Source organism: Oratosquilla oratoria, chromosome 9 (genome assembly GCF_046742065.1).
Source record: "Oratosquilla oratoria isolate Oo_2021 chromosome 9, ASM4674206v1, whole genome shotgun sequence".
NCBI lineage: Eukaryota > Metazoa > Arthropoda > Malacostraca > Stomatopoda > Squillidae > Oratosquilla > Oratosquilla oratoria.
The window spans coordinates 72,596,941-72,612,598 of record NC_134785.1 but is presented as its reverse complement, the minus strand read 5'-3'; the positions used below and the strand labels follow the sequence as shown (position 1 = coordinate 72,612,598).

Sequence of the window (15,658 nt, the reverse complement as noted above, 5' to 3'; positions counted from 1 at the left end):
AGCTCATGGCTATTCAAAAAGACACAAAATTTGAAGGGGAAAAAATTAATGATCAGTGAATCAATCAAGAAACTCCTACACATGGGGACTCACTATTTGTTTACCAAGTTTATTTTCAAGGGCAATCTGACATCCGCAAAGAGCCCGTTCATAAAAAAAAAAAAAAAAAAAAAAAAAAATATATATATATATATATATATATATATATACATATATATATACCGAGGGCTTTTCCCCCTTATAAGGGAGGTAGCCAAATCAAGACATACACCCACTCCCATCCACCACCCTTTCCTCCCTATCTCTAAAAATATTAACAACAAAATAAATTAGATGAAATATAGAAATCACGAAAACAGGTATTCCTGTATATATCAAACGTGTTGAATTTGTTGTCACTGTAATCAAGATCACAAAATATTCCAACCACCCCACTTCTCTTCTTCAGTGACTGCCTCCACTTCCACCTTCTCCACCTCCACTACCTCCCCTCCTCACCCTACATTCCACCTCTCCCTTCTCCACCCCAGTTGGGTATAGGGGTATCAACTACATAATTACGACGCTGTCAATACGTTAGGAAGGTCCGTGACTAAGGACCATAATTCAGAGAGTTTGACCAATGATTAATGATTCAAAGAAGGCTAATGGTTATTCTTCATTTCCACACATTTCCTTAAATATCTCCTTTTATTTACGACAGCCATGTCCCTAAGGATAGACACTCTGGTTACCAAAGACACAAAAAAAAAACACCTCCCCTCTTTCCCTCCCTCCCCCCTCCTCTCCTCTCTCGTCCTCCTCCTCCTCCTCCATTGCGTGAGTGCCACAACTAACGACATACCAGAAGAGAACTGTTTGCAAAACAACCCGAGCAGTCCTGGCAGTTGGATCTACTGGCCCACAGAAGCTGTTCATCTAATTCACTCCACCAGTGATATCTAGTTCCAACCACCCTTCCCGAAGACAGCTGGTTCTTGTGGCAGCTGGCTCGTTCTCCTACGTGGCAGGTGGTTTTTCTCTGCGGCGCCAAACTCGAGCTGGTCTGATCTGCGAAAACCTGGATCACGGTCGTGCTCCTCTCCAGTGTCGCCGTGTCCTCGGACGAAGGAGGACGTAGCGGGGACCTACGCCTACCAAGACCAGAGAGTAAGTACGGTGACATCCTAAGGTATTCATCGTTGCCTCAAGTTACACGCAGTGGAAAACCCGCAGCCCCACAGTGACTGGCAACGGTCCTCGGGCCTTTCCACAGACCTCTCTGGGTAGATTTTGGACTCTTGTCTGTGTCGTCTGTTCCCAGACTCTTGTCTGTGGGTCTGTTTCCAGCTTAAAGTGGTGGTGAGAGACGGTCAACTCTTTTGCCTCAAGTTACACGCAGTGGAAAACCCGCAGCCCCACAGTGACTGGCAACGGTCCTCGGGCCTTTCCACAGACCTCTCTGGGTAGATTTTGGACTCTTGTCTGTGTCGTCTGTTCCCAGACTCTTGTCTGTGGGTCTGTTTCCAGCTTAAAGTGGTGGTGAGAGACGGTCAACTCTTTATGTGTGAATGAATTTAGTTGAAGTTGATAGAGATTTTGGGACCAGTCCAGAGATCGTGTGCCAGCCCCTGGGGGCTGCGTCTCCTGATGGAGTCCCAGGGAGATGGGGATCCCTACAATTAGGAAGAAAAGGTTCCGAAATCTGGGACGTCGTTTTCATGTTCTAGTGTATTTTCACTGCAAGTACTGAAGATTTCCCGATTTTCAGATACGTGGCAATCAATACTAACTTAGAGAACACATACACACATAAACGTACACATAAATAAATATACATATATACATACACATACATACTCATTTCTACGTCCCTTATATCCTAGGACTTTTTGGATGAAGAGCCACCCGTAGAGAGCGAGCGAGCGAGCGAGAGAGAGAGAGAGAGAGAGAGAGGAAAAGGAAGTGATGGAGAAGAAAAAGAAGGAAAGGGGAGGGGGGGAGGAAAAGTTCTGACACATTGACATTCTACAGCGAAGGCAAAAACTACTGAGCGAATAACAAGCCCCCCCCCCCCTCCGCCCTTTTCTGATGTCAAACGACAGACCTTCCTGTAGGCAGTTTTCTATCAATTTCATTTTCTTTCCTCGTATCAATTACTATCCATTTATTAACTCTGACACAATTCGAGAATATAAAAAATTGAACGACTATAAAGACTGTAAGCTGAATAATGTCGTTTATAGTCTGGCAAAAGAAAATGTTCTCATTTTAAGTCGTGTTGAGTCGACAACTGACCTAGTGTTCCTTTAAGGTGCTCATATTATTCACACAGTCAGCAAAGGCTTAATTACAAAGGATTACAAAGGCGGAGCATGCCGACAGGAGACCTTTTGATCCATATCTAGGTCGGATGCGAAAAAACAATCATATTAATAATAAAATAACAAATAAAAACTATGATAATGTAAATAACAAATGAAATACATAAATAAATGCATAGGTATAGTTAAATAATAAACAAACAGGTAAATAGTAAATAATAATAAATTGACATTAACTAATAATAAATGAAAATCAGACAGAAAATGATAAAAAAAAAATAATATAAAATAAATTAAAATCATTACAGCATCTTACTTAGGTATTTATCTAAATGATTCTTAAAGCTTCGAACTGAACTACATTGCACTACCTGTGCAGGAAGTTTATTCCATTCATTAACTACACGGTTGGCAAAGTTGTTTCTACCTACTTCCAAATTGAATCTATTTCCGGACAGTTTGAGACCATTGTTTCTTGTCTGATTCTCATTCAATGTAAAAATTTGGTCACTTTTGATGATGTCAATTCCCTTTAGAATTTTAAAGTCACCTCTGAGTCTACGCTTTTTTAGGGAAAACAGATTCATATGTTTTAGTCGATTTTCGTATGATTTATTTTTGATATTTGGAATCAGTTTTGTGGCTCGCCGTTGTACTTTTTCCAGTCTGTCAATGTCTTTAATGAGATTCGGTGACCATACGGAAACAGCATATTCCAAATGTGGACGAACTAACGATTTATATAGCTTGTTAATGAGTGATGGACTTTTGAAATCAAAAGATCGCGCAATCAGTCCTAGAATCATATTTGCTTTCTCAGAGGCTGAAATACACTGCTTGGATGATTTGAGGTCGTTACTGATAATTACGCCGAGATCTTTTTCACTTTCCACTTTTGTTAACGAATTTCCAAATAACTTGTAATCGTACTTACTGTTATTTTTACCTATGTGCATTACCTTGCATTTACTTGTGTTAAATTTCATTAGCCACTTTTCAGACCATTGCTGTAATTTATCTCAATCTTCTTGAATATCTAATTGGTTTGAGTTTTGTATCATCAGCAAATTTGGAAACAGTAGATTTTAGTCCATGGTCTATATAATTTATATATACTATGAATAGAAGTGGCCCAAGAACGGAACCCTGAGGAACTCCACTTGCAACACTTTTCCATCCTGAAGTTTTTCCATTTAAAACAACTCTCTGTTTTCGACCATTCAACCAATTACTAGTCCAACCTAATAGGCTACCACTTATTCCATGCAAAGCTAATTTAGTAAGTAGTCTTTCGTGTGGGACGGTATCAAAAGCTTTTGCAAAGTCTAGATATACTAAATCTATATTGTTTCTTTTGTCATAATTCGAGATAACTGTGTTGTAGAATTCGAGTAAGTTTGTCACGCAAGAACGTTTCCGTCTGAAACCATGCTGGCTATCATTTATCAAACGGTTACTTTCTAAATTAAGTTCGATAGCATCTCTGATGATAGTTTCCATTATTTATCCTACGATTGAAGTCAAAATTATAGGCCTATAGTTATTTGGTTTCTTTTTGTCACCTTTTTTAAATATGAGAGTAACGTTAGCTAGCTTCCATTCTCTTGGGACATCTCCGGATATGATGGATTTCTTGAAAATAATTTCTAATGGAACAACAATCTCATTTTTCATTTCCTTTAAGATTCTTGGATGCCAACCGTCAGGCCCTGGTGTTTTATTAACTTTGAGTTTGTCTATACACCTTTTAATTTTTTTCTTTTGTTATATTTACCGTAGTGAGTAAGTTTACCCTAGACTTTTCACAGGTTTCAGTTTGGAATTCACCTTGAGGTGTTTCGTTTACGAATACCGAGCTAAAATAATTGTTTAAGATATTACACATTCCTTCATTTGAATATTCAAGTTGACCGTCAGCAGATAATAGTGGACCAATGTGACTCCTAACAACCTTTTTATCTCTAATGTAACTATAGAATTCTTTGGGATTCTTTTTGGATTTCTCAGCGATGTTCATTTCGTATTGTCGTTTTCTTTTTCTTATTGTCTTTTTTAAATCTCTCTGTATTGATACATAACTTTCATAGTCATTAGATGCACCCGAGCACTTATATTTCTTATAAGCCTGTCTCTTTTTAGCAATACTTTTTTCAGTTTCTTTGTAAGCTTACAAGTTTACCATGTTAATGAAGATAATGTTATGAATTTTATGAAGGGCGACATGTTTGCGTGAGGAGGAAAATGTCGACATTTTGAACGTGATTTGAATGTGCACACACGTTTGTGTAATATTAGTCACGTCATAGGCAGACACGAGAAGAAAAAACAAAACAAATTACAGTGCTGTCTATCACAATGAACATATGAAAAAAAGAATACATTCAGTCATCAAGCACGACGAAGTCATGTGATTCACCATGGTCATGGATCACGTGCTGGACTCATGATGGACAATGCAAAGGAGTCCAGCACATTCCGATCTACGGGCAACGCAGTGGACACCCTATGCGAGGCGCGAACACGGTACCGCTGTGCTGGGGGGCCACGACACTATCCACAGGCCTAGCAAATCGTGTGTCGAGTAGGTTCAACTTAAATTAAATTATAGAGTAACTCATTGTAAAACATAAGACATGAATAGGCAAGCACACACGTGAATACATAATGTTACTTGTAACATCACGTTCAAGTTACCAAACAATCGCATTTTAATGCTCAGGTAATTAAACAATTATATGTAGACCCACGCCTAAACTTACACGGATGTAATGCCTATGTTTATGCACATAAAGATGCCTCGAGCCAACTGCCCCCAACATAACCAGACTGAAAAAAAAAAAAAAAAAAAAAAAAAAAAAAAAAAAAAATTTTGATACTTGTAAGCTTACAAGTTTACCATTTTATATTGAAATGCAGCTTACATCTGGCTGGCCTCGAGCCAATATAACTTGAGGGTAATATTACATGCATGCAACTTTATATCAAAATGTAGCCGACTTCTGCTCGGTCTATTAACTAAACTGCATCTTTCAGCGCACGTTTCGGTCGTTTTACAATCTACCACAGAGGTATAAAGTCGGTAACATACTTTTATATATTTTTATGATCCTGCAGACTTTGGTGCAAGTTGGCTGGCAACCTGGGCCCGTCCAAAATTATTCCCAATTGGGTCACCTATCCACTAAGGCTGGCCCTGTTTAGCAGCGTGTCTATACAACAAATCTACAATTACACAGACCATATACTTATTGTATATGCATACACACATGCATGTAATACACACACACTCGTGTGTATATATATATATATTAACAACCACAATGCACTTTAATTGTAAGCTATCAACATCGGGAGACCCAATGGAGGCCACAACCAGAAATTGAAATGTGGTACTGCCGAGGACTCGAACTCAGCGATCACATGACAAGTGCCGTACTACGGCACTTGTCATGTGATATATACATATATATATATATATATATATATACACACACACATATATATATATTCTATGTTATGATGAGGCTATTTATGGTGTCCACTTGTCATACATTTTTGTTGCGGTCTGCAGGACGGCAAGGGAATCTGATACTTAAACGAAAATTATTATTTTGAATGCCCTACGTGATATCCAAAAAAACTAAGAAAAATAAAGACACCCTACAGAAATCACAATATAAAGCAACAATAACAATAAATGTCCGGCTTAAAACAAAACAACAAAATTTCTATATTCAGAACAAAAAAATCGACCCCACCCATCCTACAAACAACTTTAGTACTATTCTACTTAAATATCAACAATTACCCGCCCTAGTATACGGCAATACACCCATATTTGGACGCACACACACACTCGAAATCAATAACAAGCTATCCACAGCGAACACCCCCCAGCTTACACTTCAACAAATTCCTCAAGTAATCAACACAGCAGCGGAGAAATTATTCACAAGACAATGACACATTCCTCTGGCACGTTTGTTTTCAGGTTACCAACACAGAAATGACTTTTTCGCGAGACCCGAACTGATTCAGATGTAATCACTATAGAGAGGAGGGCAGGGGCATAAAATATCTTCGGCGAGTGATTTACGGGCTGGGTGATTAACCGTGGTCGGTTTCACTGGGGGCTGCGGGCTTCCTGCAGGAGAGAGAGAGAGAGAGAGAGAGAGAGAGAGAGAGAGAGAGAGAGAGAAAAAACGATCTGATTGTATCTGTATAGTCTGTGCAGGTGAGTGTGGTTATACGCAATATATTTACCGTTTTGGCTCTCGTCACCATTTATTTGAGAACACCACGTCGTGTCGTGGACGGCGCACGGCGAAAAGTCGGCACGCGTGAAACGCGCCTTTCTCCGCTCAAAATCGGCTCCCGTTATCACTGTGTGGATATTTGGGTCCTGGTCCACGCATACCACGGAGGTCATTTATTTCTCCTAATCATCGAGTCGTTTGCTCGCCCATGATTGTAGCTCATTTTGTAATATTTCTTATCGAAGCATTAGACGACTCCAACGCGCAACTGAGAAACCACATACATATTGAATAAAACAACCTGCGTTCCCGCGGGCTCTCCGAGGAGCAAGCTCCCATGCAGTCGCCCTTTCTTCCTATCTCCAAACAACTGTCGACAGGTTCGACCAACTTACATTCCGTGGGCGGCGTCCCCTTCTTCGCCTCTTCCTTCGAGGGTCTTGTGGAGACAGCCCTAAGTATATATATATATATATGTGTGTGTGTGTGTGTGTGTGTGTGTGTGTGTGTGCGCGCGCGCGCACAGTATTTGTTATTTCTCCATGACGTACCCTTCCCAGCCAGGTCATTTATGTAAAGCATTTCACGTTTATCACTCGGGCCATCTAGGTCGATTCTACAACGTGGCCCGGAAGGAATTTCGCCCTTACAGATTATATCGATCGGGCTTGAACCGACACGTATTATTTTAGGCAACTTGTAGTGGGTGTTACTATATTACTTTTTTAATTGGGTCTCACATTATCATCTTGCTTGCGGTAATTGAAAACGATCGCCATGTTACATATAATTATTGGTCCTACGTAATATGTTGATATTTTTCTCTCATATATATATATATATATATATATATATATATATATATATTTTAAGCGCAGTTTTTGTAGAAATGGCCGAAATCAAGTACAAAATTATGTGTCAAATTATACTAATTCCGTCTAGAAAGTGGTACAAAATTGCAAAATTCGTGAAATTCCACGCAGAGACTGAATATGCGCCGATTCTATCGTCATATTCATGTTGAGTTGTTGATAAGATGATGCTGATTACTCGAAGATAATGATACACATCTTTTATTTGATCTATTATCTATATTATTTTGTTTTTCTTTTAAAGAAAATGACAGATATCGCACGCAAATGAAGTGTGCCAGGAACGACGCCACGAATACAGAAAGGCGACTGGAGCATGCATACCCCGCGTCGTCGCATCGTCTCGCATGTGCAGCCTAGTGGCGATAGTGTATCAACCGTCTATCAAATTGTGGGAATGCAGGACGAGCTAGCTAATGCAAAATAAATAAATAAATAAAATAAATATTTCTGTGGGTTTCTGATCTTATTGTCAGTGTCGTGTTTCACAAACGTGAAACTTCATTGTCTGAGGCATTGTGGGATCGCATTATCTACACTTTTGAGGTGTTGGCGTTTGTGCATCATTTTCACGCTGGGCTTCTCTCCCTCTCTCTCTCTCACACACACACACATATATATACTGTATATATATTATATATATATATATATATATATATATATATATATATATATATATATATATATGTAGGTTCCCTTCCGGTTTTGTGCTCCTGTATAAGCACACTGAACTTTGACATGGACTTGTACAACAGGATGGAACTATAAACAAAGAGACCATTAAGCTCTAATCAAGGGTTGGAATCTAAGCGTGTCGGGGAGTCTAAGAAATCTTACTAAGCGACGTCGGGTCTAACCTTAAAGATAAGAAAAAAAGTACAGGTTATGATAGGAATAATTTGTCCATTATTAATTCTTAAATTAACTATCAATTTCTGTACTTTTATAATATACACCACTTCAATTACATTTTTTGTTATTTAAAAATATTCTATATGCTTTTTTTCACATTTTTTCAAATCATGTTATGATTTCAGAGTTGCCAATTTTATTTTTATGTAAGACCCATTTCTAGGCTTTGCACAATGTCATTTTAGACCACATAGGTATCTCTTTTTTTTTTTAACCTTCCTCTGTTCGAACTGCCTGGGCAAGTGGCGGTTACTGGTACACATTGATATCGACATCGATGCTAAATGCACCACACAGGAACATTTGTGTGTGTGTGTATATATAATTCAAAACTTTAATCGTTAATAAAAACTGAAATAGGTAAATTCTACAAAATTGCAGGTAATATAGGTAAAAAAAAAGGAAAATCTTTCTTACTTCTATATACACAGATCATTTTCCCCCCATGTGTGGGAGGTAGCTAAGTCAGAGGCATGTACCAATTCCCACCCATTTCACCCCTCCCATCTCAGCTCCTCGTGGATGACGGGTCATCCCTGCATCCGCCAACTGCTTTTTTTTCTTACATATTATAATTGTAAACATTTCTCTTTTGCAGGACGACATCGATCAACCAAACAGAAAACACAACGTCGTTTGATTATTTCTTTTCGTTCTCTCTCTGGCGTCAACAGACATATTAATTCGAGTTACTTGTTCATTCACAGCGCCATTTTTCTTTAAAAAACCCTAAATACAAACGTAACATTGCTACAACTCTTCCTCCTCTCACATTAACATTCCAAGCGCACATTCCCTCACTAATGGACAATTCATCGAAAATCAATATGGAGTCAGACACCCAAAACGAGATGGAAGAAGCCTTCCAGAAACTGGAATTGTCGACAGAGACCAAATCGCTCGTCAAGAAGCATTTGACAAGGGAGGTCTTCCAGCAACTGAAGGGGAGAAGGACGAAAAATGGCGGGACGCTCGCTGACGTCATCCGAACGGGTGAGTCGACGCTTCGACGTCGGATAGTTTCCAAGTGTAAACAAAAACTTGTGTCCACGCATGCGCTCAAACACATATTTTTACATTTGTACACAAGGGCAGATTTTTTTTCTCTTTAATATGTGTTATTAAAGTCAAAAGTTCTGCATTTTATAATTTATTAAATATTTCATCATAAGTAGATTGAAAGACGAAGCTACAAAATCCCCGGGTCCAGACGAAAAAATTCCGAGTGCTTATAGAGCGTAAATTTGAAATATGTGACCAGTTAACAGAAATATTTAACAAGTTGGTAGACATTGTTTTTGTGCCTATTGCTTGGGGGCAAGCAAATTTTGTTCCCGTTTTCAAAAATGGTGATAACGTCTATATGCAAATACAGGCCAATCAGTTTGACATCAGTTATAGGTAAAATGCTGGACTCAATAACGATAGAATCAGAGATCACATCGAGAGACAATTTGATTCGTGACTCAGCATGATTTCTCCAAGGGTAAGTCATATGTGACTAATCTTCTATCTTTTTACACTACAGTGATGATAGGTACGATGTTATTTACCTCGACTTTAGCAAAGCGTTCGACAAGGTGTTCCACCAGAGACTACTAAATGAAGTCAAAGCCCATGGCATAGGAGGAAAAGTGTTTGAATTGATTAGAGCTTGGATCAGTGACAGAAAACAGTGCGTCACCATAAATGGTGTAAAATCCAAATGGGGAGTGTTTCTAGTGGAGTTCCCCAGGGCTCGGTTTTGGGTCCCTTATTGTTCATTATGTACATAAACTACTTGGAAATGGAATTAATAGTGATGTTAGTAAGTTTGTGGATGACACTAAAATAGGACTCCTAATTAGGTCAGGAGACGACGCCGAGATTCTGCAGGAAGATCTTAACAAATTGTTCACATGGTCGGTGAAATGGCAAATGGGTTTCAATATCTCAGTGCAGCGTGTTAGACGTAGGAGTCCACAACCCCGAGAGCAGATATAACTTAGATAACACGTTTTTAGAGTAAACCGAGTGCGAGAGAGACTTGGTAGTTCTAGTGAGTCCTGACCTTAAATCCAGGAAACAGTGCACTTTCGCCAGGAATAAAGCTAACAGAACATTAGGTTTCCCTGCTAGGACGGTTATAAATAAAAATGCACAGGTAATTATCAAACTATATCTGGCGTTAGACCCATCCTTAACTATGCGGTACAGTTTTTGTCTCCATCCTATAGAATGGACATCAATTCACCAGAATCAGTACAGAGGAGAATGACCAAAATGACACATGGGCTCAGAAGAGGCTTAGGCACTTCCTTATATCTGGAAATGTGCAAACAAGGTCATCATAATTAAGACAACAGGGCAGGACTCGCAGTAATGTATTTAAATTGGACAAATCTAGATTTAAAAAGGAAATAAGCAAGAACCGGTTTGCTAATAGGGTGGTCAACGAATGGAACAGACTTAATAACCATGTAGTGAGCGCTGAAACTATCGGTTGTTGTACGAAACGGTTAGACAATTTTATGGATGGGGATGACAGGTGGTAATGAACATGGAACTGTCTACTGTAGGTTTTATGGTCTCTTGCAGTCTCCTTCATTTTTATGTTCTTATCATCATCCGAAATAGTCTTATCCTCTTCAGGGTTTGTGATAACATATTTCTAGATGGTATATGCACTGCCATATTGCGATTTCAAGTCTCATTAGCTTTTGTTTAACATTTTGTCTATTGATTTAGGTCCTACATAGCGTGTCTAGATTAGAAATTTAGCTACAACAGGATTCTGATGCTAGGCACAGCTATTTTACGGGTTATCTTATATAAACACACTTCATTCTGGTTGCTACAAGGATATTCTCTTAAGATGGAGATTCTCCCCTTTGTCCCGTCACCACTATTCCTAAAGTCGCTGTGTCCCTTTCCGCCTTCAGGTGCTGAACACACCCACGTCATGACGGGGGCCTTCGTTCCCGAGCCTGAGGGCTATCAGGTCTTCGCCCTCCTCCTCGACCCCATCATCGACGACTGCCACTTCGGAGGCCAGTCGGCCCGGAATCAGCCCCCGCCCGAGTTCGGCGACCTCAAGTTCTTCGAGAACCTGGACCCCGAGGGCCACTACATCGTGTCCACGCGAGTTCGATGCGGAAGGAACCTGGAGGGGTTCCCCTTCCACCCGTGCCTCACCGAGGACCAGTACGAAGAGATCGAGCGTACGATCAAAGTGGCGATGGAGTCTTTAGAGGGCGAGTTGGCCACGACGTACTACCCGCTCTCCGAGATGGACGAGGACCAGAAGCAAAAGCTCATCGACGACCACTACCTCTTCCACGGGAAGGACGTGTCCCTCGAAACCGCTGGCGCCTACAGGCTCTGGCCCACTGGCCGAGGGATCTTCATGAACCAGGCCAAGACCTTCCTGGTGTGGTGCAACGAGGAGGACCAGCTGAGGATCATCTCGATGCAGCCTGGCGGGGACATGGGCGCCGTCTTTCGTCGTTTCGCGGAGGCGGTGCAAAGCCTCGAAGAGAAACTTCCCTTTGCCCGCCACGAGCGCCTCGGGTACCTCGCCTTCTGCCCGACCAACCTCGGGACTGCCATCAGGGCGTCCGTCCTCATCAGGCTTCCCAACCTCGGGGCGAATCGAGCCCTCCTCGATGAGCTGACGGAGAAACTCGGCCTCCAGATTCGGGGTTCCTCGGGGGTCTACACCGAAGTCCAAGGGAACCTCTTCGATATCTCGAACAAGAAGCGACTCGGGCTGACCGAGTTCGAGGTGGTCAAGGGCGTCTACGAGGGCACCCTCGAGATCATTAGGCAGGAGAGGAACCTCGAGAAGAACACGAGAACGGAGAAGGGGAACTACTTCCCATGCACTCTTCTGTAGCTGACGAAGTAAGACCTTCTGTAGAGAGCCTAAGAGGGCCACAAACATCGCGACCAGAAACCCACAGGTCTCGATTTCGACCCTAGGCCTCGGACAATATACGAGATGTACAAATAGTCCTCGACTCTATATTGGTGGGCAGTCTGGAGTGTACCCAAAGGTTTTTGGGGAAACCAAACCATCCCAATACTCTATCATCAACCGTATCTCCCAACTCCCTTTCCACCCCCGTTCTCCTCCTCACCTCCTCGTTTCTCACTCTATCCAGTCTAGTAACTCTTATCATACTTCTCAGGCACCTCAGAAGTATGATAGGGGTTACAAGGCTAGATAGAGTGAGAAATGAGGTGAGGAGAACGGGGGTGGAAAGGGAGTTGGGAGATAGGGTTGATGATAGAGTATTGGGATGGTTTGGACACGTGGAAAGAATGAGTGAAGAAAAATTGGTAAAAGGTGTGGAAGGCAGAGGTGGAAGGAGAGAACATGAGGGGGGCAACAAAGGATGAGATGGATGGATGGGGTAAAAGGGGCTTTGGGAAAGAGGGGAATGTCTGTTGAGGACGGACGGGAGAGGACAGAAGACAGGAGTGAATGGAAAATGGTTGTGTATGGATCATGCTGTGATGCATGAGGGGGAGTGGGTGGGGGACGGGGGTGAGGAAGTATGTGTGAAAAATAATATGACACAGCCCGAAGGAATTTCTCCCCACCTTCACCATTTCTGCATGAGGGGACGGAGAGGGGGGGGGGTCTCCGATTTATTGAAGCAACCTTGCTGTGAATGTGCTGTATCTTGTGACACTACATCTGATCCAGGGCAGGGCGAGATGCAGGGATTACCCATCATCCAGGAGGAGCCAAGATAAGAGGGAGGGAGGATGGTGGTGGATTGGAGTGGAGTATGTGGGAATGGAATGGGTGGGAGTGGTTTTTATTTTGTCTTTTGGCTACCTCCCTTGTAAGGGGGAAGATGTCTGGTATATGTATGTATGTACGTATATATAATATCCATTCTACCCTATGTTCAATTGCACATGGACCAGTGAACATTATCCTTAACCCCACTAATCTCATTCAACCTCATGTTCACACCGTGGTATGCTGAGTTAAGATTGAATACACGCGTGTGTTGAATTAATAGCACTGTGTTGATTTCTCCCCGAGTTCATTCAACCCCTTCTTTGTTGTGTTCCAATTGGAGCCAAGGGAATACATCATTTCTTCATAAATTTTGTATAATTTGATTTTAATATCATGCCATACATTATCACCTATTGAACACATATATACACTATATATAAATATATATATATATGCGTGTGTGTGTAAAATTTGTTGCCGACACTGGAATATTTTGGTCGAGTCGAGTGCTAAATAATGTACAATAAACTGTGATAATTTTGATTTTTTTCTGTTCCTGTGTTAGACATTAATTACAAATCACACCAGGGAATTGAATTGAATGACGTATTTCATATATGTTTGACACGACTGAAGTGTGCTGATCAAATACCGAATTAATTATTATTGTTATTATTGGCGGGTCGGTTGTCGTTCGTTCTTGGCACATTTGCATTAGACGCAATCTTTTGACGCGAAACATACATATAATTGAAAAACAAGATTGTTCATGACTAAATCTTAACAAACATATTTAAAATAGCTGCAGTATCAATAATACCGTTTATATCTATGATAAACCAATGATCACAATAACATGAAACCTTAATACGAAATAACTGCAAGACGTTATCAAATGAAAACATCACCGACGCTGTCCGAACGTCGACCGACGACGACTGACCGAACACCCTCATATAATCATTCTAGTAAGAACTCAAACTATCATAGCTTTTGTAAAAAGACGTTCATAACATTTAGGGCATTAGTAATTTTCACTTGACCGTACAGAATATAATTACAACTATGATAAAAAAAAAAAAAATCTGAATGTCTTTCTCAGAACCTGGCGGCATTCTTTTACCAGTCTCCCCTCCCTCTCCCCTCCTCCAGGAATGACAGCGTTTAAACAGTATTCTATACCGTCACGCACAAGGAATTCCTGAAAGTCACGCAAAGAAATTCCAGGCTGTCACACAAAGTGTGCGATGGCATTCTACAGGTACAATGAGTATGTGCGTGTAAGAGAGAGGGAGGGGGGGGGGATAAAGGCCTTGAATATGGGGAAGAAAAAAAAAGATGAAGATGTGAAAAAAGATGAGGAAAAGGAGTAGGGGGAGAGGAAAAGGAGATGGAAAATATGGAAAAGGAAGATAGGAAGGGGAGAATGAGTAAATAGATGAGGATGAGAGGATGGAGAAGGGAGAGAGGAGAGAGAGAAAGAGAGGGGGGGCATGGAAGGAGATGAGGCATGGTACCATAATGGTAATTTTGTATGCCATCAGGTCTATCCAAAGAAACACCATGTGAGGATGTAATGTACAATGTTTTGCTTGTCAGAGCTTTGGTAGACTATAGACTACTTAGAACAGACCACCAGCTTGCAAAGGATCAGTTTTTGTGGCAAGGAAAAGAAATCTGTAGGAAAATGAAATGATAGTCGTGTGTAAAAGGGGGGGGGGGGCTATTGCCAATGAGTGTTGGGATATTTATTAGAGTTTGTCCCATGGCTCGGGAGGCATGTGACAGGAGACTTGGACATCAAGGTTTGTTATTTATATCAACCAACTAAAGTTGAGGGGAAATGGTCTGACATCAACCAACTAAAGTGGGGAAAATGGTCGGAGACATGGTTGAAGGGAAATTACATAGTCTCAGACACACAAAACGCTGAGACTGCACAGGAGGACCCCTCGAGCCTAGGAACGGTTAAGGAAGATGGGGAGCAATCATCCATGTGTAGGATATTTGTTCATCACCAATGGACAGGAGGAGCCAAGATATGAGGAAGGGAAGGGGGGTGGATGGGAGCAGCATATGTGGGGATGGAATGGGTGGAAGTGGTTTTTATACCTTGTAAGGGGGAAAAAGCCTTTGGTATATATACTTACCAATGGACAACTACCTAAATGGAAGAAAGCAAAAGGAGGGGCATTTGTCCACTGTTGATAGACAAATGCAACAGTGAGGGAACGAGAGGGCAACCAGGGATAGTTTTCAAAGATTTTGTTTAGGAAGAGGAATTAGATGGGGTGGAATGTTGAACATATCACCCCAATATGGCTGTTGGTTTTTGTATACTATGAATCTTATTTGGAGAGCAGTCATGTTACATAATTGGGGTATATAGTGTTCCCAAATTGAAGGTAGCATTCAAATAGAGGGAAAAGGCTGATGGCAATGCTAAAAATTAAATAAATAAATCAATCAAAAATAAATAAATAAAATAAATAAAAATAAAATAAAATGTAGGGTTTCCAATGAGCCTTTTATTCAATTATTTTTCTTGCAGTCTCAGTAAAGTTCAATTTTTCCATTACA

The 15,658-nt window shown here is 40.9% G+C and overlaps 1 protein-coding gene across 1 annotated transcript; it reads left to right on the top strand.

The window, feature by feature from the left end:
• The first annotated feature begins 849 nt into the window (after window positions 1-849).
• Window positions 850-13,663, top strand: LOC143028592 (arginine kinase Scy s 2-like). The gene is made up of 3 exons (XM_076190915.1): window positions 850-1,149; window positions 8,942-9,336; window positions 11,265-13,663. The coding sequence occupies exons 2-3, from the start codon at window positions 9,147-9,149 to the stop codon at window positions 12,215-12,217; spliced, it is 1,143 nt and encodes a 380-aa protein (XP_076047030.1). The 5' UTR covers window positions 850-1,149; window positions 8,942-9,146; the 3' UTR covers window positions 12,218-13,663.
• Window positions 13,664-15,658: the final 1,995 nt, after the last annotated feature.